The sequence below is a fragment of the Oncorhynchus kisutch genome, unplaced genomic scaffold (assembly GCF_002021735.2).
Source record: "Oncorhynchus kisutch isolate 150728-3 unplaced genomic scaffold, Okis_V2 scaffold841, whole genome shotgun sequence".
NCBI classification, from domain to species: Eukaryota; Metazoa; Chordata; class Actinopteri; order Salmoniformes; family Salmonidae; genus Oncorhynchus; species Oncorhynchus kisutch.
In genome coordinates, this window is record NW_022262786.1 from 122,249 (window position 1) to 140,137 (window position 17,889).

The window sequence follows — 17,889 nt, forward strand, 5'->3', positions numbered from 1 at the left end:
ATACCAGAACCACACCTTTATTTGCCAAGGAAGAGTACATGATTGGTGAATATATTCAATGTACAGGATACAAGATGGGAATCTCATACGTGGTATTAACTAAAATACGTGTGTATATAGGTCTTGCATCCTTGGCACAATAAAGGTATATTCTACTCTAGGCTTCATTAATGCCATTCAGACTTGAGGTTCATTGATTGGTATGAATATTAGTTCAGAACTACGTTTTAGGGTCCATACCCAGAGCGGCAACAGTTATTTTTAATCCGACTCAAGCAAGTAAATAGCTAGCCATGTTACTTTAGCTGCATTGCAAGGCAAGCTTACAATTGTGCAGTCAATGCTTTAGCCAGCTAGATGCTTTACAGCCACTGTTTCACAAGACAACATCCTGGTTTGTTGGTTCTCAGGAGTCCCTGAAAGACAAATTCATTCTCCTAACAATAGCTAAATAGAGATTTTCGTAATTTAATTTTGACCAAAAATTAATATATATATATATATATAGCCACGTCTCTACATTATCACATTCCTCTCAAATTGTACATTTGCTTGACTCGTTGAGACAACTTCCATCTGTTTTGTCAGCAATCTTCGTTGAGCGCCACAAGGCAAGTGTGGCTCGTGTCAAAATTAGTCTTTGGGACCAATGCATAATGATTGCGCAAACTCCCCTTGTGGTGGTCTGGAGCAATGAAACCGTCCCACGGTGCAAGCTCGCAACTTTAAGGAGTGTCTTCAGTCCCCGCTGTTCCGTACGGTGTGTGTTGAAATCTTATCCTGATGCGGAATAGATTGCAACGTATTCATGGCTCTACCTTCGTAGATCGGACTTGGAGATTGTGAAGAGATGTCTTGTGGGGAATGCATGGGTGTCCGAGCAGTGCGCGAGTTTAAAACAGACAGCTCGGTACATTCAGCTTGTCAACACTTCTTACACAAACAAGTAGCGATGAAGTCATGCTCTTCCCATTTGAGCCATGAGAGATTGACATGCATATCATTGAAGAAGAAATGTCCATATTGGATGGAAACCAAGCTAGTGAGAGGTATCAAGGAAAGTTGTAATTTCAGTTGAAAATTACCAACACTGCATCCAACCACAGCCCTGCTGGTTTCACTTTGGCAAACCACCATCTGCTATAACATTGAGTCAGTTCATCCTACTGGACAACGGAAAGCTTTTGTTTCGTCACCCATTGTTTGTCCTAGACGGGAAATTGGTGTGCAACACTCATCTCCCTCCGGTGGATGGTTGAGTTCCATGCTTACAAAAGGGTTGATTGATACATGTCAGATGACAAGCCTACGACATGGTGTTAAGGTAGCTCCAACGGTTAGGATTGTTTTATATAGAACACTTTATTTGTCATGTTAGAACAATACATTACACCCAAAGAATGTATCCAGAAGAAACATATACATGACGCTCCTCAAAGAGGTCTTTGACATGTCGTTGACCTGTTGAGAGAGCGAACCTATTAGTTCAGTTATGGTCTGCCAGGGTCTGAAAAGCATAAAACAAGACCTACCTCTTTTCAGGTTGTCCTGATTCACACATTGTCCACTACAGGGGCCGCCAGTGGGACTACTGGCATCACAGATGACCACATCACAATGGACAAAGACCTAGGAATCAAAGATTTGATGGTGTCAGTTATTTAAAAAAAAATGTTTTTAAAGGGATGATTGCCACTGACAAAAATTAAAGAATAAAGATTGTTGGGTGAACTTTGTTACCTGGCCACTCTGCTCAACCGCATCCTCGGCGAAGGAAAACATATAGACCTCAAAGCGTTTGACGTGAGAGGGGAAGTGGACCCTGGCGTCAACTTCTACCGGGTGGAAGACCACACGGTATGGATCCTCGGGGTTCTCACAGCTGCCAGTGTAGAGAGAGGACTAAGTTATGAACAAGAAAACGCTGCAAACCCCAACCGCCTTGTGTACGAAGTCTTGTGGTGGTGTCATGACTGTCCTGTGAGGATCAGATCAATTTACAGCAGAAGTGGGTTCTTTCTCCCCCTCCAGTATGAACTAAAGGAATGTTTTTGCTAACAGGCTTTACCCAACAATCACCTTTGTCTTGAAAAAACATTTTTCATATACAATGTAAAGGCTAGAGACGTCCTACCTGTAGAGTAAGCACGTTTCTAGTAAAAATCACAAAATAAAAACCAATATGACATTCATTTTCTATAGCTAATCTGAGTGCATAAAAGGAATGGTAACAGAAAGTAACATTAGACCAGAAAACCGTGAGGCGCAAGCTAGACGTTTGGAACTTTCCTAACCTAGAAAATTAACTTAAAGACCATTCTGCTACCACATCCAAACCATCCTACTCATCACCCACTGAGGAATCAGCGACAGGGTTGATTAGCCTATCTTCCAGAACGTGTGAAAGGAAAATCCATCCTGTAGTTCTGTTCAAGACTAGTCATTGGAGCCACGGACAACCAACAACATTAACCTCATGTAGCCAATCAGAGAGAAGACACCACCTACCTTTCCACAAATACATTCATGCTTTTACTCCAAGCTGGTGCCGGTTCTTGTGTTCAAAAATGTATCAATGATAAGCGTCCCTTACGGAACGGTGGGGGGTGTGAAGAGAAACCTTGTAACAAGCTGTCATTGTGTCACCTGTGTGTTTAGCCTGTGTTATTTAGTTAGCTAGTAATTCAATTAAACCAACTTGTATAGTACTGAATCATAAGGCTGGGGTTTTTGCAGCTGCAAGGAGGATACGATGTAAAGTTAATAAGTTGACTATCAATTTAATAGATTTCTACCGTCTAGAGTTTAAGTCGGGAGACGGTAACTTTAAAACCGCTTCCTCGGCACCCCAAATCCTACGTTTTTATTTTATTTTAACAGAAATTGGGCTTTCCGTCAACAATATTTATTTTGGTCTACTGCAATGGCTGGTTAAATGACAGATGTCAATTGAATAGAATATACATGTTTGACATGAGGTGAGATGTCCCTCTAAATGGTTCTTAAAATTCTAAATGATCCAGAAAGGTCGCCTGTAGTCTGACCAGAATATTGATCGTGGTTTAACCAAAGTTGCCGAATAGACAGTCGGTATCATCAACAAGGCAATCATATTTTGCAACACAAGTACTTCATTTTAAACAAGAATTTCATGCAATGCGCCAGAGCAATTCTTCCGCTGTTGGAGAAAAATTGGTCACAAAATAAATTCCACACCCACGGCATCGGAGTCACATGGAGGACTTCTGTGAAGGGCGCAGCTCTACTATACAAAGTAACCTACGCATTGACAGTTTAGGCCTACTTTTTTAATTTGCATCTTTGGGAGGTTTATCCTTTACGGTTTAACTGCCAGATATTAGCAAAAAGGAATTTGTGAAATCTGAAGACGTTACATTAAGAGAAACACCCACACCAGTACAAATCACTTGAGCTGACAGACGATAGTAAGGATTTTGCACAACGATATAGTTGCAGCTGAAGTGACAAATCTGAACCCATTTTGTGCACAGCCATGTTAATGTTGTCTTTTCCTATGATATACAAAACATTTCAGCCTGTTTTTTTTAAACTGCTATGACATTGCTGATTTAATAAACAGTTACGCCGTGTCCACATGGCCAAATTTAGGTTGATACCAATTCATAAAAATTGTAAAATTGCATGATTTCAAAGCAAACCCGATCCCCCAAATGAACGGTTTTGACAAATAAAGTTGCTTCACTACACTGCTTGGTGTAACATGCAGCCAGATACTGAAAAGGCACCCGCAAAATAAAGTGTCATTTGCAGCGTGCATAATCATGGGCAAAGTCATTGTAGCCCATTACAAGGTAGGAAAAAGAAGTCATCTTTTCTATAGTAACCCAATTTAAATTCTTGAGAAAAATTAGGCCAGCATGTCCATCTGTGGCAAAGTGCTCACCCAAATAAAAAAATGTGGTAACATTTTTTTTAAATATGATCATTAGCTAGCTAAATAAGGTTAGCAAGATGCTGCTACACTTGACTGTGGTATTTGTTCATGTTTAGCAACTTCCAATTAGCGCATTCCTCTAGGACAGGAAATTCCATTGAAAGCGGCATCAACTTCTGGGGATCCTGTCAACTGATCCTATTCAGTTTCAAACATCCATGCTGCACAGGAATCTGAACTATCCTTTAGGTTTAGTGCAATAACTGTTTTAAAACACAAGAGGTCACTTGTGCCTGAATTCAACCCAAAACCAACAACTATTCAGTCAGTGTTAAAAGCAGTTGTATGAAACCAATCGGAAAGGCAAGCCAAGCTTGCCAGCCGCTCTTGATTTCCATTCGACTGACCATCAGCTTGGCACAACACTGAACTGTAGCAAACCAAAAGGATAACATTGAGTAAAAAGGTGTAGGTAATGCCAACATTAACCTTTTCACACACACGAGTTCCAAATATCTTCAACAGTCGCCCCAGTGGGAGTTGATTTTATGCGCGTGATGTCAGAATGCACTCACCGTTCCAACATGTGGACATTTAACCCGCGCTGACCTCAGACCAAGGCACACTACCTGCTAATTTTCTAGAGGCCGTTTCAACTTCTAATTTTGCCTCATTCATTCACAAAAGTAGCCCATTTCACTGTTGCAGACCATTTATATTTGAGAATTTAATTACCGGACAAACTTTCCTTCAAAAGAAAGCCCAAGCACTTCCCCAGATCAAGTATACAGTCCTTGAACATTTATTGTGTTCCTTACAAATAACTGTGGACATGCGTGTATTCCTATTAAAGTGCCTTATTTTCTGTGTCACGGGTTGTCGTTTCTACTGCATCGTACCATAAGTATAATGTACTTAGCGTTTTATTCATGCTTTCTGATTCTTGCCTAGATTGTAATGGACACATGTGTATAACACTTGAAGGTGGTACTGAATATGAGCTAACACCATACAATGCAGTCGGGTTATCACGTAAGCGTCTGTCAGACTTATGGTGATCTCAACTGGAGTACCCCCATTGTCATTAATGCACTGAAGTCGTCAGTTGATTTGAACATGGCATCAGAGTGTAAACTATGGTACCTCAGGGTTGCCAGATCAGACCTCCCTTTCCAGGGGTATATAGCTTAGAAAAACTGTCTGCCTCACCATTTATTGTTGATAAATTCCCAGTTCTTAGTAATATTTCCTGCATCATCCTCTTCACAATACCTTCCCCCAAGGACTTAACCCCCCAATAATGGATTGTGCTATATCTTGCAACTCTGTTTAGCTTTCGTGCTAGGTGACAACAATTGGCGTTTTGTATAGTTACCTGTAAACTACTTGTCATGTGTACGCCGTAACAAGTACAAACATTATCACGTGCTGAAGTGGCCAAACTAAGTTAAGATCTCAGGCAACGGGCGCAGTGAACAGCATTCTAGGAGTTCTTGCTTGACAAACATGGCTGCCATACTTTCTATACTAGATTTACATGGCTCCCTTGTACCGCATCATACTGTAAAACAAGTCAACCTGTTATTTAGACTAGATGATAACGTTAACATTGATATATTTTACAAGCAAAGCTGGAATAAAGTTGTGAAGAACTTCATTTCTCAACACCACAACATCGTTTAGATGATTTCAGACAACGCGGTTTAGAGTCGATGGATGCAGCATACGTTCCGTTCCAATGATACGCTGCAGGGACCACTCAGTGATAACAAGCATGTGAAATTGGGTGGAGATCTGTGACAGACCACACATGGCTCACATCGTTTTTAAGCATTGTGACCACTCGACCTATGGATGGGGGCATAGCCACGGTAGCCAAAGTAAATGGCCTGCCAAGCATGATAGGTTGCTAATTACTCAGGAACCACACCTGTGGAATAACACTTGTTTAGGCCCAAAAACAACATGTTACCCATTAATGATGAGATTCCACCGGGGTCGGGAGTCACGGTCCTCGTTGAGGGTGGCCCAGCAGTGGTCAAGCACCAGCGCTACCTTGGGATCAGAGGACGTGGTCAGCTCCACCTCAAAGTGCAGAGGCTGTCTAAGGTACCTCACCACTGGATAGTCCTCCTCCTGGTGGAACGTGTTATACGAGGCGTCTGGAACACAGAACAAGGCAACCGGGGGTCGTGTTCAGTGGGCACCATCTGAACTTGTCCATTAAGAAATGCTCGTTTATCATATCCTGTTGTGCCCCAATGAACACAAGCCATTTATAGCCAACACTATCCACCCCCCACTAGAGGCTTCTGACAAATAGCCACACCTGTAGATCTCAGAACGCAAGAGTAATAGATCACAAGGCTTACATTTTTGGGAATGGTTTTGTAAAGGAGACCTTCCAAGATTCTTTTAGAGGCTAGGGGTCAAGTTGAAATTCTGAATTTGTGCACGCTTACCCTGAGCGAGTCTCATTCTGACCATTAGTCGACCAGTCCCAGTCTCGGCAAAAGGCTCGTTGTCACGCGGCCTGGTCAGAAAGGCCAATGTGCGAGTGATGTTGGCCACATAGTAGCAGGAAACCTTTAACCTAAAAAAGGGATGTGAGCAACTTCAATAGGGGAAACGTCAAGCAGTGGAGTGGACACTGGTAGTAGAGGCACATTTTCCCTGTATACAAAGTATTGAGCAATGGATGAAGAAAAATGAACCTTATGAAAGCTAATAGCTACAATTGTGATGCGTAATGCACTTACTGATATTCCTCCTCTGAAGACGTCGTGGCATTCAGCTTCACCTCAAGTTCATCTGGCAAGGAGATTTCGTTCTCATACAGCATGACATTGTTGATAAACTATGTAGTAGAGGGGAATTGCTTATTACAGCCTGCAGAAGCAAACAGTCCATAAATACACATCACCTCAGGGTAATAGTCATTTTACCTTCCTGGTGGTGCCACAGGAGTTCACAGTGAAGTGGAAGTAGGCGAAGCGATCGTCACTGTAGGTGGGACCACAGGCGGGGTCGCTCAGGGTCAGCTGACCGGGGTTCAGACCGGGAGCAGACTCCACCTTCACTGCCAGCGCAGTCATCGTTCCGTTAGAGAAACACTCTTGGAGGTGGGAGAGCAAAAGACAGGTAGCCATCAGACCTGGGTTCTGTATTTGTTACACTTATTGAGCTTGAACCAATGGAATAGCACCAAAAATGCAAACCATGCCCATCTGGCACTACCATTTAGACTCACGGTATTTTCAAGGAACCCAGGTTTGGTAACCATGTTAAATGACAATTTATCGTAAGTAATTGTTTGAGAACCAACCAGTCAGCGTTTTGAGGAAGCTGCAAGCCAGGGAAAAGTATTTGATGGTCATGTTGTTGTAAGGATTCAACAGAGCCACATCCAGTCTGCTCCTGACAGAGGACGAGTGAACCGACTGGGAACCAATGGGAGAGTTCATTAGTCCAATATTGTATGCATGTATACAGGGTAAGGAATGCAAGGCTAGCTGCAGCAATTTAGGTTAACATGTTTTGGGAGAGCGTCGTACCTCAAACACTGCGTCCGGCGAAGAGAAGGGCAACGTGATGGTGAAGTCTGTGTCGCCCTCTGTTAAATACTGTTGAGCAAACTCATGGTTAAGCAGCCGCTTGCCAACCAAGACCACAAAAAAGGGCTCTTGGTTCCTGTAGTCCACAGTGATGTGGAAGTTCTCCTGATCACAGTTGCCAGTGACTGAGGGTGGCACTACAAGGACAAACAGGGTTGTGTTCATTATTTAAGCACAAAAAACAGGAAGGTACTACTTGAACTGGTCCAAGAAGAAACCCTTGTTTAGATTGCAAAATGTTTTGCTACGGTGGGACTGAATAAACACAATCCTGGCAAATCAGGAACAGGGAAACTGGGTCCAAATACTCTAAAGCTTAACATTTTCTTTGTAGAAAGACCGCATAGGAAAACCCTACAGTATGGCTAGTTGGTCTTTCACTGCCAATTTCCCTTCAGGGCAATCATTAACGAGAGGAAACCATTCAACAGTAGTTTGGCGTAGTCCAGAGGCATACCAATGTCCAGCAGTACAGCGTCCACAACGGCAGAGTGAGAGAAAGGAGCGTACTCTGGAAAGATGACCAGGCCGTAGATCAGCTGAAGCGTGAAGGTTGTGACACCTTGTTCCGCCCTTCTCTGTAGTGAAGTTAAAAGCATTGGTCAGCATTGTTGCAACAGAACTCTATTCAACATCAAGTGACAACTAAGTACATATGGGGACTATTAAAACAAACTATATACTTATATTAATGTTGCCCTCATTCCTCTAAATCAAATGCATACAACTGCCAAAATAATGGAAACACTTGAGTAAATGAGGGATACAAAGTACATTTGTGCCATTATTTATATTTTGTTGGTGGCCCACTTATTAGGGCATGAACAAATCACTGCGTGTGGCTTTGCATTTAACAGAAACACACCTCCTTAAAAGACCACCGGGTCTGAGAAGGGCACCTCCATCCTGAAGGTCTTCAAGGTGTTGTCCGGGGATCTCTGCTCTTGAACATTGAAGCCCCTGGCGTTGCACTCTGCAACAGTTAGCACCATGGTGGGAAAGGTGATGTTCAGCAGCTCCACATCAAGGTTGAAGGTCCCCAACTCAAGCACAAACACTGCCTGCTCAGGAACTGTGTCTAAGGGCGTGTCTGTTCATTGGCAAACAAAGGAAACCATTTTGAAATGCGGTACAATGGAAGTTGAAAATTGACATTTGTTATTTGGTAAGTCAGTGTATTGCCTCCCCGTTTCAGTACATTTTCTGTTTTGTGCCTAACGAACAACCTAGGCATCCCAAATTACCATAGGCACTATTTAACTAAACCAGACTCACAGTTGCGAACTTGTGGAGGCCTGGCCATCGGAGGTGTTGTGATAGGGAAGAGGACTTTATAGCTGGTGTTCTCGTGTGCGACCTCCTCGATCCACAGCAACTCAAGCATGGGCTCAATGGTGTAAGTGACAAAGTACTGGTCATCCTGAATATGGCTCTGTAAGGGAGACGAGTGATGCAGTCAGGCTGTAATATACAATTTGAGTGCAAAAACAGGTAAACGTTCCTTAAAAGCCAGAATGTTAAATACAATTATTCTACCACTTGTCTTTGCCACTCGTAATTTAAGACACAATATCCAAAGGAAAGTATTGGTTACCAGACTTTAGAAAGCTGGTAGGTGTATGGTTGTCAACTTGCATTTCTGGCGGTGTGCATTTTCAAAGCAACTGACACGCAAAGTAAACACTTGCGCAATATGTAAACAGCAGCCGAGTGTTGCTTGCATTCAGTTGACAGTGGCAAAGCTACCGCCTCCCTAAAAAGTCAGGTAAACAATACTTTAGTGTGGATATTTGGTCTGAAATTTCAAGCGGCTAAAGGACAAACTGCAAAGACAAGAGGTAGAGTATGTTTAAGTGTAATTTTATGCAAAATTCTCACAATTTTGCAAACCATTGTATATTAGCCTGGTTAAGCAAACAATTGCTCAATAAGAAACGTTTTACACAAGACAACATTTCTAGGAGTTTACCCATGACAGATGGTAAAGGGTTACTGCAAAGCACTGACAACTGCTATACTATAAAGGGCTCTACAAATAAGACTTTGAAATTAAACAGGAACATTTTACTCTTCCAATGCTGACCTTGAAGTAGCCGCCAACCGCCCCCACCGGAATTTCAACAATAATATGAGCCTCTGTGACTAAAACCAAGTAGTTTCTGGCAGCCATTTCCTCAGTGTCCAGCCTCTTAGCGTCAATTCCCATGTACACCTCCAACATGGTGAAGGCATCAGAGGAGAAAAGTGGGTCTATGTGCTTGGGCATGTACCAGGTGATCACTTCTGGAGTAAAGGCCACTGCCTCTGCAGTGACACAAGAAGCCAAGTGCACATCAAAACAGAACATTTTGCAACTGAAAACTGTGCCATTATTTGGAAAAAGTTCACCAAAACATTTTCCCAACTGAACACTACATGAATGTCTTGTCTGGAGCCAATTAAGAACTGGGCTTATAGGCTCTTAAATTATTTCACACTCAACCTGGTGTTGGACAAACAGCCGTGGCATCTACTCGAGTAACCAGCCACTTCTGCTCAAAGAAGGTTGAGGTTGAGAGCACCCGCATCGGAACCCCAGCTACCTGTTCAGGGGGCAACCACACCAGGGCCGTGTTCAGTAGGACACACCGTATTAACAATATGTTGCAGAGTTCAGGTAGGGCCACCGTTTCCAAATGTTTGCTCTACTAAACATGACCCAGTTCATGGAGGTCAGCTTACATTCTGGAGGTATGTCTCCTCTGCATTATGAGGGCTTCTTAACACCAGCCGTGTGAGAGTGTTGGCTATTGCATAGCCCTTTCTTTGGACCTCATCCACATTCATGACATTCTTGCTAGGACTAAAGACGACTGCTGTCATTTTGTATCCTGAAGCAACAGCCTGTCTCAGGAAATGGAAACATGAATTAAACAAAATTGTCAACAAACGCACATTGTTTAGCGCCATCCTGTCATTTTGTAGTGAAATTACAGAAACTGAAATATATAAACCTCAGCTCCCCTCCGGAAGTTGCCGCTCCTTGCTTTCGGGCCCCCAGTGGGCTGTTTGGGGATGGTTTGGATGGAGTCCTTCTGACAGACCTTCCTTCTGACAGACACCTAGAGAAGAAAGGCCATTATTCCCCATGCATTTTCTCCCTCCCATACAATAGGAAATCAAGGGCCAGTTCTCAATCTGTCCACTCGCCTCCTTAAATGCATTGAGAATAGGCTAAAGTTCTCCTATGTGCATTTTGAAGACGCGAGTGGAATTGAGAGAGTCAAGACCTCTACGTTGTGTCGCAGAAGAAATGAAACACGGGACAGTTGTAGCTCTAGACAGATCATTTATACAGGCAGTACAACAAGCGGGACTATAAACATGTCCATTGGGGCATGCTCTGCTCACTTGCCTCCATGTAGTTGCGGTCGCACAGAATCTCTCGGGAGGTCCAGGGGGTGTAGCTACAGGTTTTGCCAACTCTATAAACAGGGTCTTCAGTCATGTGGTTTCCTGGCAGCCTGAACTGCATGACCAAGCTGAACATCTTATCATCCTAAAATGAAGGGGGAAGGGAAAAAAGCCTTCATTATATAGCAAAAAAAACAACATCTGGTGACATTCATGCAAGTTGTAGACTGTGGCAAAATTGGCTATATGAATGCAGCTGCCACTGTATTGAAGCCACACTACAGGAGTAGAGCTCAATAGTTCACATCACTGCAGTCTGTATCAGAAAGTTGGCTGGCCCTCTGAAAGCCCTCCATAAACTTCTGCTGTACCTTACGTCATCGTTAACTTAGAGGTAAGAGATACCAGACCAAAGGGTGGCTAACAATGGAGATCCTTTTGATATCCACAGAGTTACTAAACTGCGTCAATATTTCTGGAACCGGACTTCGGCAACTCAGGCTTATTGAGAACCTTTTTACTGAAGAATGGGTTCAGTTATTTCATTTTTCCATCTAGTGATGCAAATATTGACTTGTATCTTTGTGTAGACAGGGCTCATCTGTAAAAGAGCCTGGTCTCAGCATGACTCCATGTCAAAGGTAAATAAAATTGCTACAGAATGAGTTGCAAATGCAGTGACACTGAAAGGCAAACTTTCCATTTGAAGTACAAGCAAACACTACAGTTCTTAAGGTTACCATGTTTTGGGAAAAGCAGTTTTGAAGAGAAGCAAAAAACATGGCATTCCCCATGGGGTCAAATTTAAAGCTGAATCCACACTGAGTAGCAAGGCCAGGCGTCAGGTTTATGATTTGTGTGTCATCTGGAAGGGATGGAGATGGTGTGAACACAATAGTTGACAAGCAATATCAAGTCATGAATTATGAAAGGAGAGAAGGAGAGAATCATAAGAGGCAAACTCACTGAAGACAGCGTCAACATCTTCAAAAAGAGGAGTGACACTCAAACGAATAACGTTACCAAGGCATTCAGCGTTGAGGTCATCTGGAATAGGAAAGGTTAGTTAAAAAAAATATTTAAAAAAATTCTTATCAAACGCTTAGTGCTTAAATTTGCAAGGTACAAAATGCATACTTATAGAAGGTGTCTGTTGTGCTTGTATGCCCACAGCTGCCATCAATAGGCAAAACAACCTGTAAGGCATTTGACAAATTATTATGATTAAAAGGAGGAAGAACAACTCAAATGTTTGCGTCGCATAAGACTCTCCTAGGCCTGCTACTACTTACCCTGAGCTAAGGAAAATAATCATTGTAGAACAGATTTGTTCTGATGAAATACACAGCTACAGAACCTGATATTTGACCCAAAGTGTGCAGCCTACAGCCCAGGGGTATGCAACTTTTACCCTATGACAAAGGCTTCCCACACTCAGTCACCTGAACCCCAAAGGCCTGCACATTCTCTTTTTATTCCCCGAGCCCTACAAAGCTGATTCAAATAATCATCCAGCTTTGTTAATCTGAATCAGCTGTGTAGTGTTAGGACAAAAACCTAAATGTAAGGCTACTGTTCAATTTTAGAAGGGTGCTCCGCCCTCACCGCTCGGCTCAGGTTAATAGAACTCCCTCATTAGCAGCACAACAGCCTTTCACAGGTGAAAAGCATAATTACCCAACCGTCTACAATTGTAGCCCAGACAGAGAGAAAGATATTGGCCTCTAATGGCCAAAATGCTGCATTTGCATGCACTTTCACAATTTGAATGTAGTCAACTGGGTGGGACTACCAACTTCATTGGCTGAGCCCTACTGGTGACCCTGTTGAAGTCATGTCCAATCGGGTCATCAGAAGGGCTCAGACAATTGTGAAGAAGAAATGTTACTACTTTAATATGAAGATAGCCTCAATGGCGCTGCCCATGCTGTCACAGACACTATATTGGCACAGATACATAGATGAGTCTTTTATCTTCTTATGGCTTCTTATTATCTTCTTGTCCAGAGGTGCCCAGAGTAAACTGCCTGCTACTCAGTCCCAGAAGCTAAGATATGCATATCATTAGTATATGTGGATAGAACACACTCTGAAGAGTGAGTATAACAGAACACATATGGCAGGCAAAAACCTGAGAAAAAATCCTACCAGGAAGTGGGAAATCTGAGGTTGGTCGTTTTTCAACCCATTCCCTATTGAAGACCCAGTGGGATATTGGTCATGTTGCACTTCCTAGATGTCAACAGGCTTCCACTAGATGCCAACAGTCTTTAGAACCTGTTTGATGCTTCTACTGTGAAGTGAGGGCGAATGAGAGGGGAATGAGTCAGAGGTCTGGCAGAATGCCTTGAGCTCGTGATGCTCGTTCACATGAGGGCGAGCTCTGTTCCATCGCAATTCTACAGACAAAGGAATTCTCCAGTTGGAACATTATTGAAGATTTATTTTAACAACATCCTAAAGATTGATTCTATACATCGTTTGACATGTTTCTACGGACTGTAACGGAACTTTTTGACATTTCGTCTGCTCCTAGTGAACACGCTTCGTGAGATTGGATTTGTTTACAAAACTCGCTAAGAAAAGTAGCTATTTGGACATAAATGATGGACATTATCGAACAAAACAAACATTTATTGTGGAACTGGGATTCCTGGGAGTGCATCCTGATGAAGATCATCAAAGGTAAGTGAATATTTATAATGTTTTTTCTGACTTCTGTTGACTGCACAATATGGCGGATATCTTTTTGGCTTGTTTGGGCTCTGAGCGCCGTACCCAGATTATTGCATGGTTTGCTTTTTCCGTAAAGGTTTTTTGTAATCTGACACAGCGGTTGCATTAAGCAGAAATATATCTTTAATTCTGTGCATAACAATTTTATTTTCATCAACATTTATTATGAGTATTTCTGTAAATTGATGTGGCTCTCTGCAAAATCACCGGATGTTTTTGGAACTACTGAACATAACGCTCCAACGTATACTGAGATTCTTTTGATATACATTTGATATACATTTGATAACTTTATCGAACAAAACCTACATGTATTGTGTAACATGAAGTCCTATGAGTGTCATCTGATGAAGATCATCAAAGGTTAGTGATTCATTTTATCTCTATTTCAGATTTTTGTGACTCCTCTCTTTCGCCGTAAAGCATATTTGAAATCAGGCACTGTGGTGGGATTAACAAGAAGTGTATCTTTAAAATGGTGTGAAATACTTGTATGTCTGAGGAATTTTAATTATGAGATTTCTGTTCTTTTGAATTTGGCGCCCTGCACTTTCACTGGCTGTTGTCACATCGATCAGCCCTAAGAAGATGTATCTATCTCTATGAGGCAAGACAATTGTCATTCAGGATTAAAAGGTGACTGCACTTCCTGATTTGGCCTTAGCTGTGTTCGAATACTCGCACTAACTGTACTGTTTGTGACATGAATTGAGTATTTAGTATGCTTATTGGTCATAGTATACCTGTATAAATATATCATAGTATACCTGTATACCTCTGGCCCTTCTTTGGACACTGTGTTAACTAACCTTTAGATGAGCTTCAATGCCATACAACTCTCCTTCTGTGGCCTCCAACTGCTCTTAAATGCAAGTAAAACTAAATACATGCTCTTCAACCGATCGCTGCCTGCACCTGTCCGCCCGTTCAGCATCACTACTCTGGACGGTTCTGACTTATAATATGTGGACTACAAATACCTAGGTGTCAGGTTAGACTGTAAACTCTCCTTCCAAACTTACATTAAGCATCTCCGATCCAAAAGCCCCATTTACTACCCACCACTGCAACCTATATGCTCTCGTTGGCTGGCCCTCGCTTCATACTCGTCGCCAAACCCACTGGCTCCAGGTCATCTACAAGTCTCTGCTAGGTAAAGCCCCGTCTTATCTCAGCTCACTGGTCACCATAGCAGCACCCACCCATAGCACAAGTTCCAACAGGAGAATCTCACTGGTCACCCCCAAAGCCAATTTTTCCTTTGGCCGCCTTTACTTCCAGTTCTCTGCTGCCAATGACTGGAACAAACTGCAAAAATCACTGAAGCTGGAGACTCAGATCTCCCTCACTAAGCTTTAAGCACCAGCTGTCAGAGCAGCTCACAGATCACTGCACCTGTACATAGCCCATCTGTAAATAGCCCATCCAACTAGCTCATCCCCTTGCTGTATTTATTTATTTATTTTGCTCCTTTGCACCCCAGTATCTCTACTTGCACATTCATCTTCTGCACATCTACCATTCCAGTGTTTAATTGCTATGTTGTAATTACTTTGCCACCATGGCCTATTTATTGCCTTACCTCCCTTATCCTTTCCTTATTTGCACACACTGTATATAGACTTTTTCTACTGTATTATTGACTGTATGTTTGTTTATTCCATCTGTAACTCTGTTGTTGTATGTGTCGAACTGCTTTGCTTTATCTTGGCCAGGTTGCAGTTGTAAATGAGAGCTTGTTCTCAACTAGCCTAACTGGTTAAATGAAGGTGAAATAAAATAGAAATAAAAAAATACTATGGATATATTTAGTATGCCAAATGTTCCAGGATGTCGTACTAAATTCGCCAAAATATGGACACTGTTTCCGTACTTTAGGGCCAATAATGCAATTCTTCAGGAAATGGGCGTGGCTTCACATCGTTTCCAGATTTGTTGAAAATGGCGGAAAATATGCAGTCGAAGTACAACGAGAGCGGATACAAATTCATTGCTTTAACTAATTATGACAAATATTAAATAAGTTAACTTACACGTTATATTGGCTGACAATTTGTTAGCTACACTGGTCTTACGAACCACATAGCGTATCAGTACAGCAGTATGTACCGGTATGTTGTTAGCTAGATACCTAACGTTAGTTGGCTACTTATAGATCAAACTTGACAGTATAATAACTATAGGCTATCTAACTAACTACCCAATGTTTGACGTGATTATTCCTGTCATTCTGAGCTTAGCTAAATGGTATAGTCATTGTGCGTTCTCAATGGACATTTTGGTGCTTTCGTAAATTCGCTCTGGCTGTCTACTCTGCTCTGAATTTACAAACAGACAATCTGACAAAGCTCTGAATTCATGAGCGCATTCTGGAACTCCTGATTGAATTTAAGAACACACCCGAAGTCGTATAATGTCTAACCAGTCATTTGTTATGCTAGATAGCTAGCAAGAGGTTGCATAGCAACAGCATCACCTTCCGGTAGACAGGTGAAAAGCTAGAACGCGCAATTGAAAGCATACTGTTCGTTTACAGAATACTAAAATGAACTAATAATATATAGTATTCAGTATATACTCATTAAGTATGTAGTATACAGTATGTTAGTGTGGGTATTCGAGCACAGCTCTTGTTTTTCATCAATGCTCATTAAGAAATGCTAGCGGCCATGACTGAAGGCAAACAAGAATTGTCTTGGGGGTGTGGTTTGATGTGGGTGTTTCTTGGATGTGTTTTTACCATTCAATTGCAATAAACAAGTGCAGTAGTGAATACGTAAGGTAAGCCAGCTTTGCTGTAGAAAACAACGTTTTGAAGTTGAGGACTTCTCCCGATGAGCATTGATACCAGAGCACGCTCATTTGGGCTACAGTTTGAATCACAATGTACCAGATGAGTGCGGAATCTGACTTTGGACATTGAATTATTATTATTTAAAAAATGTTGTGTTCGATCAAAAACATTCGGTTTCGGAAGTGAATGTAGTGGTGCGTTTGGTTGGTGGATCTGCACATCTGTACTGAGGTAGGCTGTGCAGGTAGCCCAGATGAGAGTACGTCTGAGATGGATGAAGGTGAAAGGATCAGTGATGAGTCTACCTACAAGACTGTACACATTTTTTGGTGGAAAATGTTTGGAAAAGGAGACGGGGGTGGTTTTGCCACAGATGGGGACATAGATGGAAGGGGAGAATCTAGAAGAACAAACAGGCAGGGAGAAGAGGTACAGGAGAACAAAGTAGTAGTGTTTTTTTATCTGAGACAACCAGTAAAATGTTACATCTGATAAAGTTGTCAGATGTACAGTTACTTTCGAAAGTTTTGAGCTTATGCAGCCACCGTTTGTGGTAGATGGTGGCAGATTGTGGTAAATTGCGTCTTGGCTGACACTTAAATAACGTGCCATAGAATTATGCGGAACCACGCAAGATGTGCTGCAGGATGCCGCAACATTTAAGCTTATAGGGTTCCAAAAAAGGACTGCAAAAACATACGAAATAGGTTGTTCCAACCTGTAAACGAACAGTATGCTTTCAGTCGCGTGTACTAGCTCTTCACCTGTCAACCGGAAGTTGATGATGTTGCTATGCAACCTCTTGCTAGATAGTTAGCATAACAAATTACTAGTTAGACATTTTACGACTTCAGGTGTATTCTTCAATTCAATCTGGAGAACCAGATGGGCATGGTTTGCATATTTAGGGCTATTCCATTGGTTCTACTGTGCTCGGCAAGCTCAATTAAGTGTAACAAATACAGAACCCAGGTCTGATGGCTACCTGTCTTTTGCTCCCCCACCTCCAAGAGTGTTTCTCTAACGGAACGATGACTGCGCTGGCGATGAAGGTGGAGTCTGCTCCCGGTCAGCTGACCCTGAGCGACCCCGCCTGTGGTCCCACCTACAGTGATGATCGCTTCGCCTGCTTCCACTTCACTGTGAACTCCTGTGGCACCACCAGGAAGGTAAAATGACTATTATCCTGAGGTGATGGGTAATGTGTATTTATGGACTGTTTGCTTCTGTCGGCTGTAATAAGCAATTCCCCTCTACTACAAAGTTTATCAACAATTCATGCTGTATGAGTGCATTACACATCACAATTGTAGCTATTAGGCTGTTATAGGGTGTTTTTTTCCTTCACCAATTGCTCAATACTTTGTATACAGGGAAAATGTGCCTCTACTATCAGTGTGTCCACTCCACTGTTGAAGTTTCCCCTATTGAAGTTT

At 42.2% G+C, this 17,889-nt stretch overlaps 1 protein-coding gene across 1 annotated transcript; it reads right to left on the bottom strand.

Moving 5' to 3' along the window:
- Window positions 1-1,337: 1,337 nt before the first annotated feature.
- Window positions 1,338-12,384, bottom strand: LOC116362550 (uncharacterized). The gene is made up of 22 exons (XM_031816623.1): window positions 12,216-12,384; window positions 12,061-12,119; window positions 11,890-11,970; window positions 11,664-11,788; window positions 10,925-11,068; window positions 10,524-10,631; window positions 10,252-10,413; window positions 10,013-10,112; window positions 9,614-9,834; window positions 8,806-8,962; window positions 8,577-8,620; window positions 8,396-8,440; window positions 7,988-8,108; window positions 7,471-7,667; window positions 7,242-7,356; window positions 6,862-7,031; window positions 6,676-6,773; window positions 6,379-6,509; window positions 5,889-6,078; window positions 1,741-1,882; window positions 1,533-1,629; window positions 1,338-1,461 (listed from the first exon to the last, which is right to left on the bottom strand). The coding sequence occupies exons 1-22, from the start codon at window positions 12,236-12,238 to the stop codon at window positions 1,388-1,390; spliced, it is 2,604 nt and encodes an 867-aa protein (XP_031672483.1). The 5' UTR covers window positions 12,239-12,384; the 3' UTR covers window positions 1,338-1,387.
- Between the last annotated feature and the right edge of the window lie 5,505 nt (window positions 12,385-17,889).

Bases quoted from the DNA above. Each gene is read 5' to 3' on its own strand.
- LOC116362550 (XM_031816623.1), bottom strand. From the start codon at position 12,238: ATGATTATTTTCCTTAGCTCAGG. The intron at 12,120-12,215 runs GTAAGTAGTAGC...AATGCCTTACAG, and splicing joins ATTATTTTCCTTAGCTCAGG to GTTGTTTTGCCTATTGATGG. The intron at 1,462-1,532 runs GTAGGTCTTGTT...CTCTCTCAACAG, and splicing joins TCAGGACAACCTGAAAAGAG to GTCAACGACATGTCAAAGAC.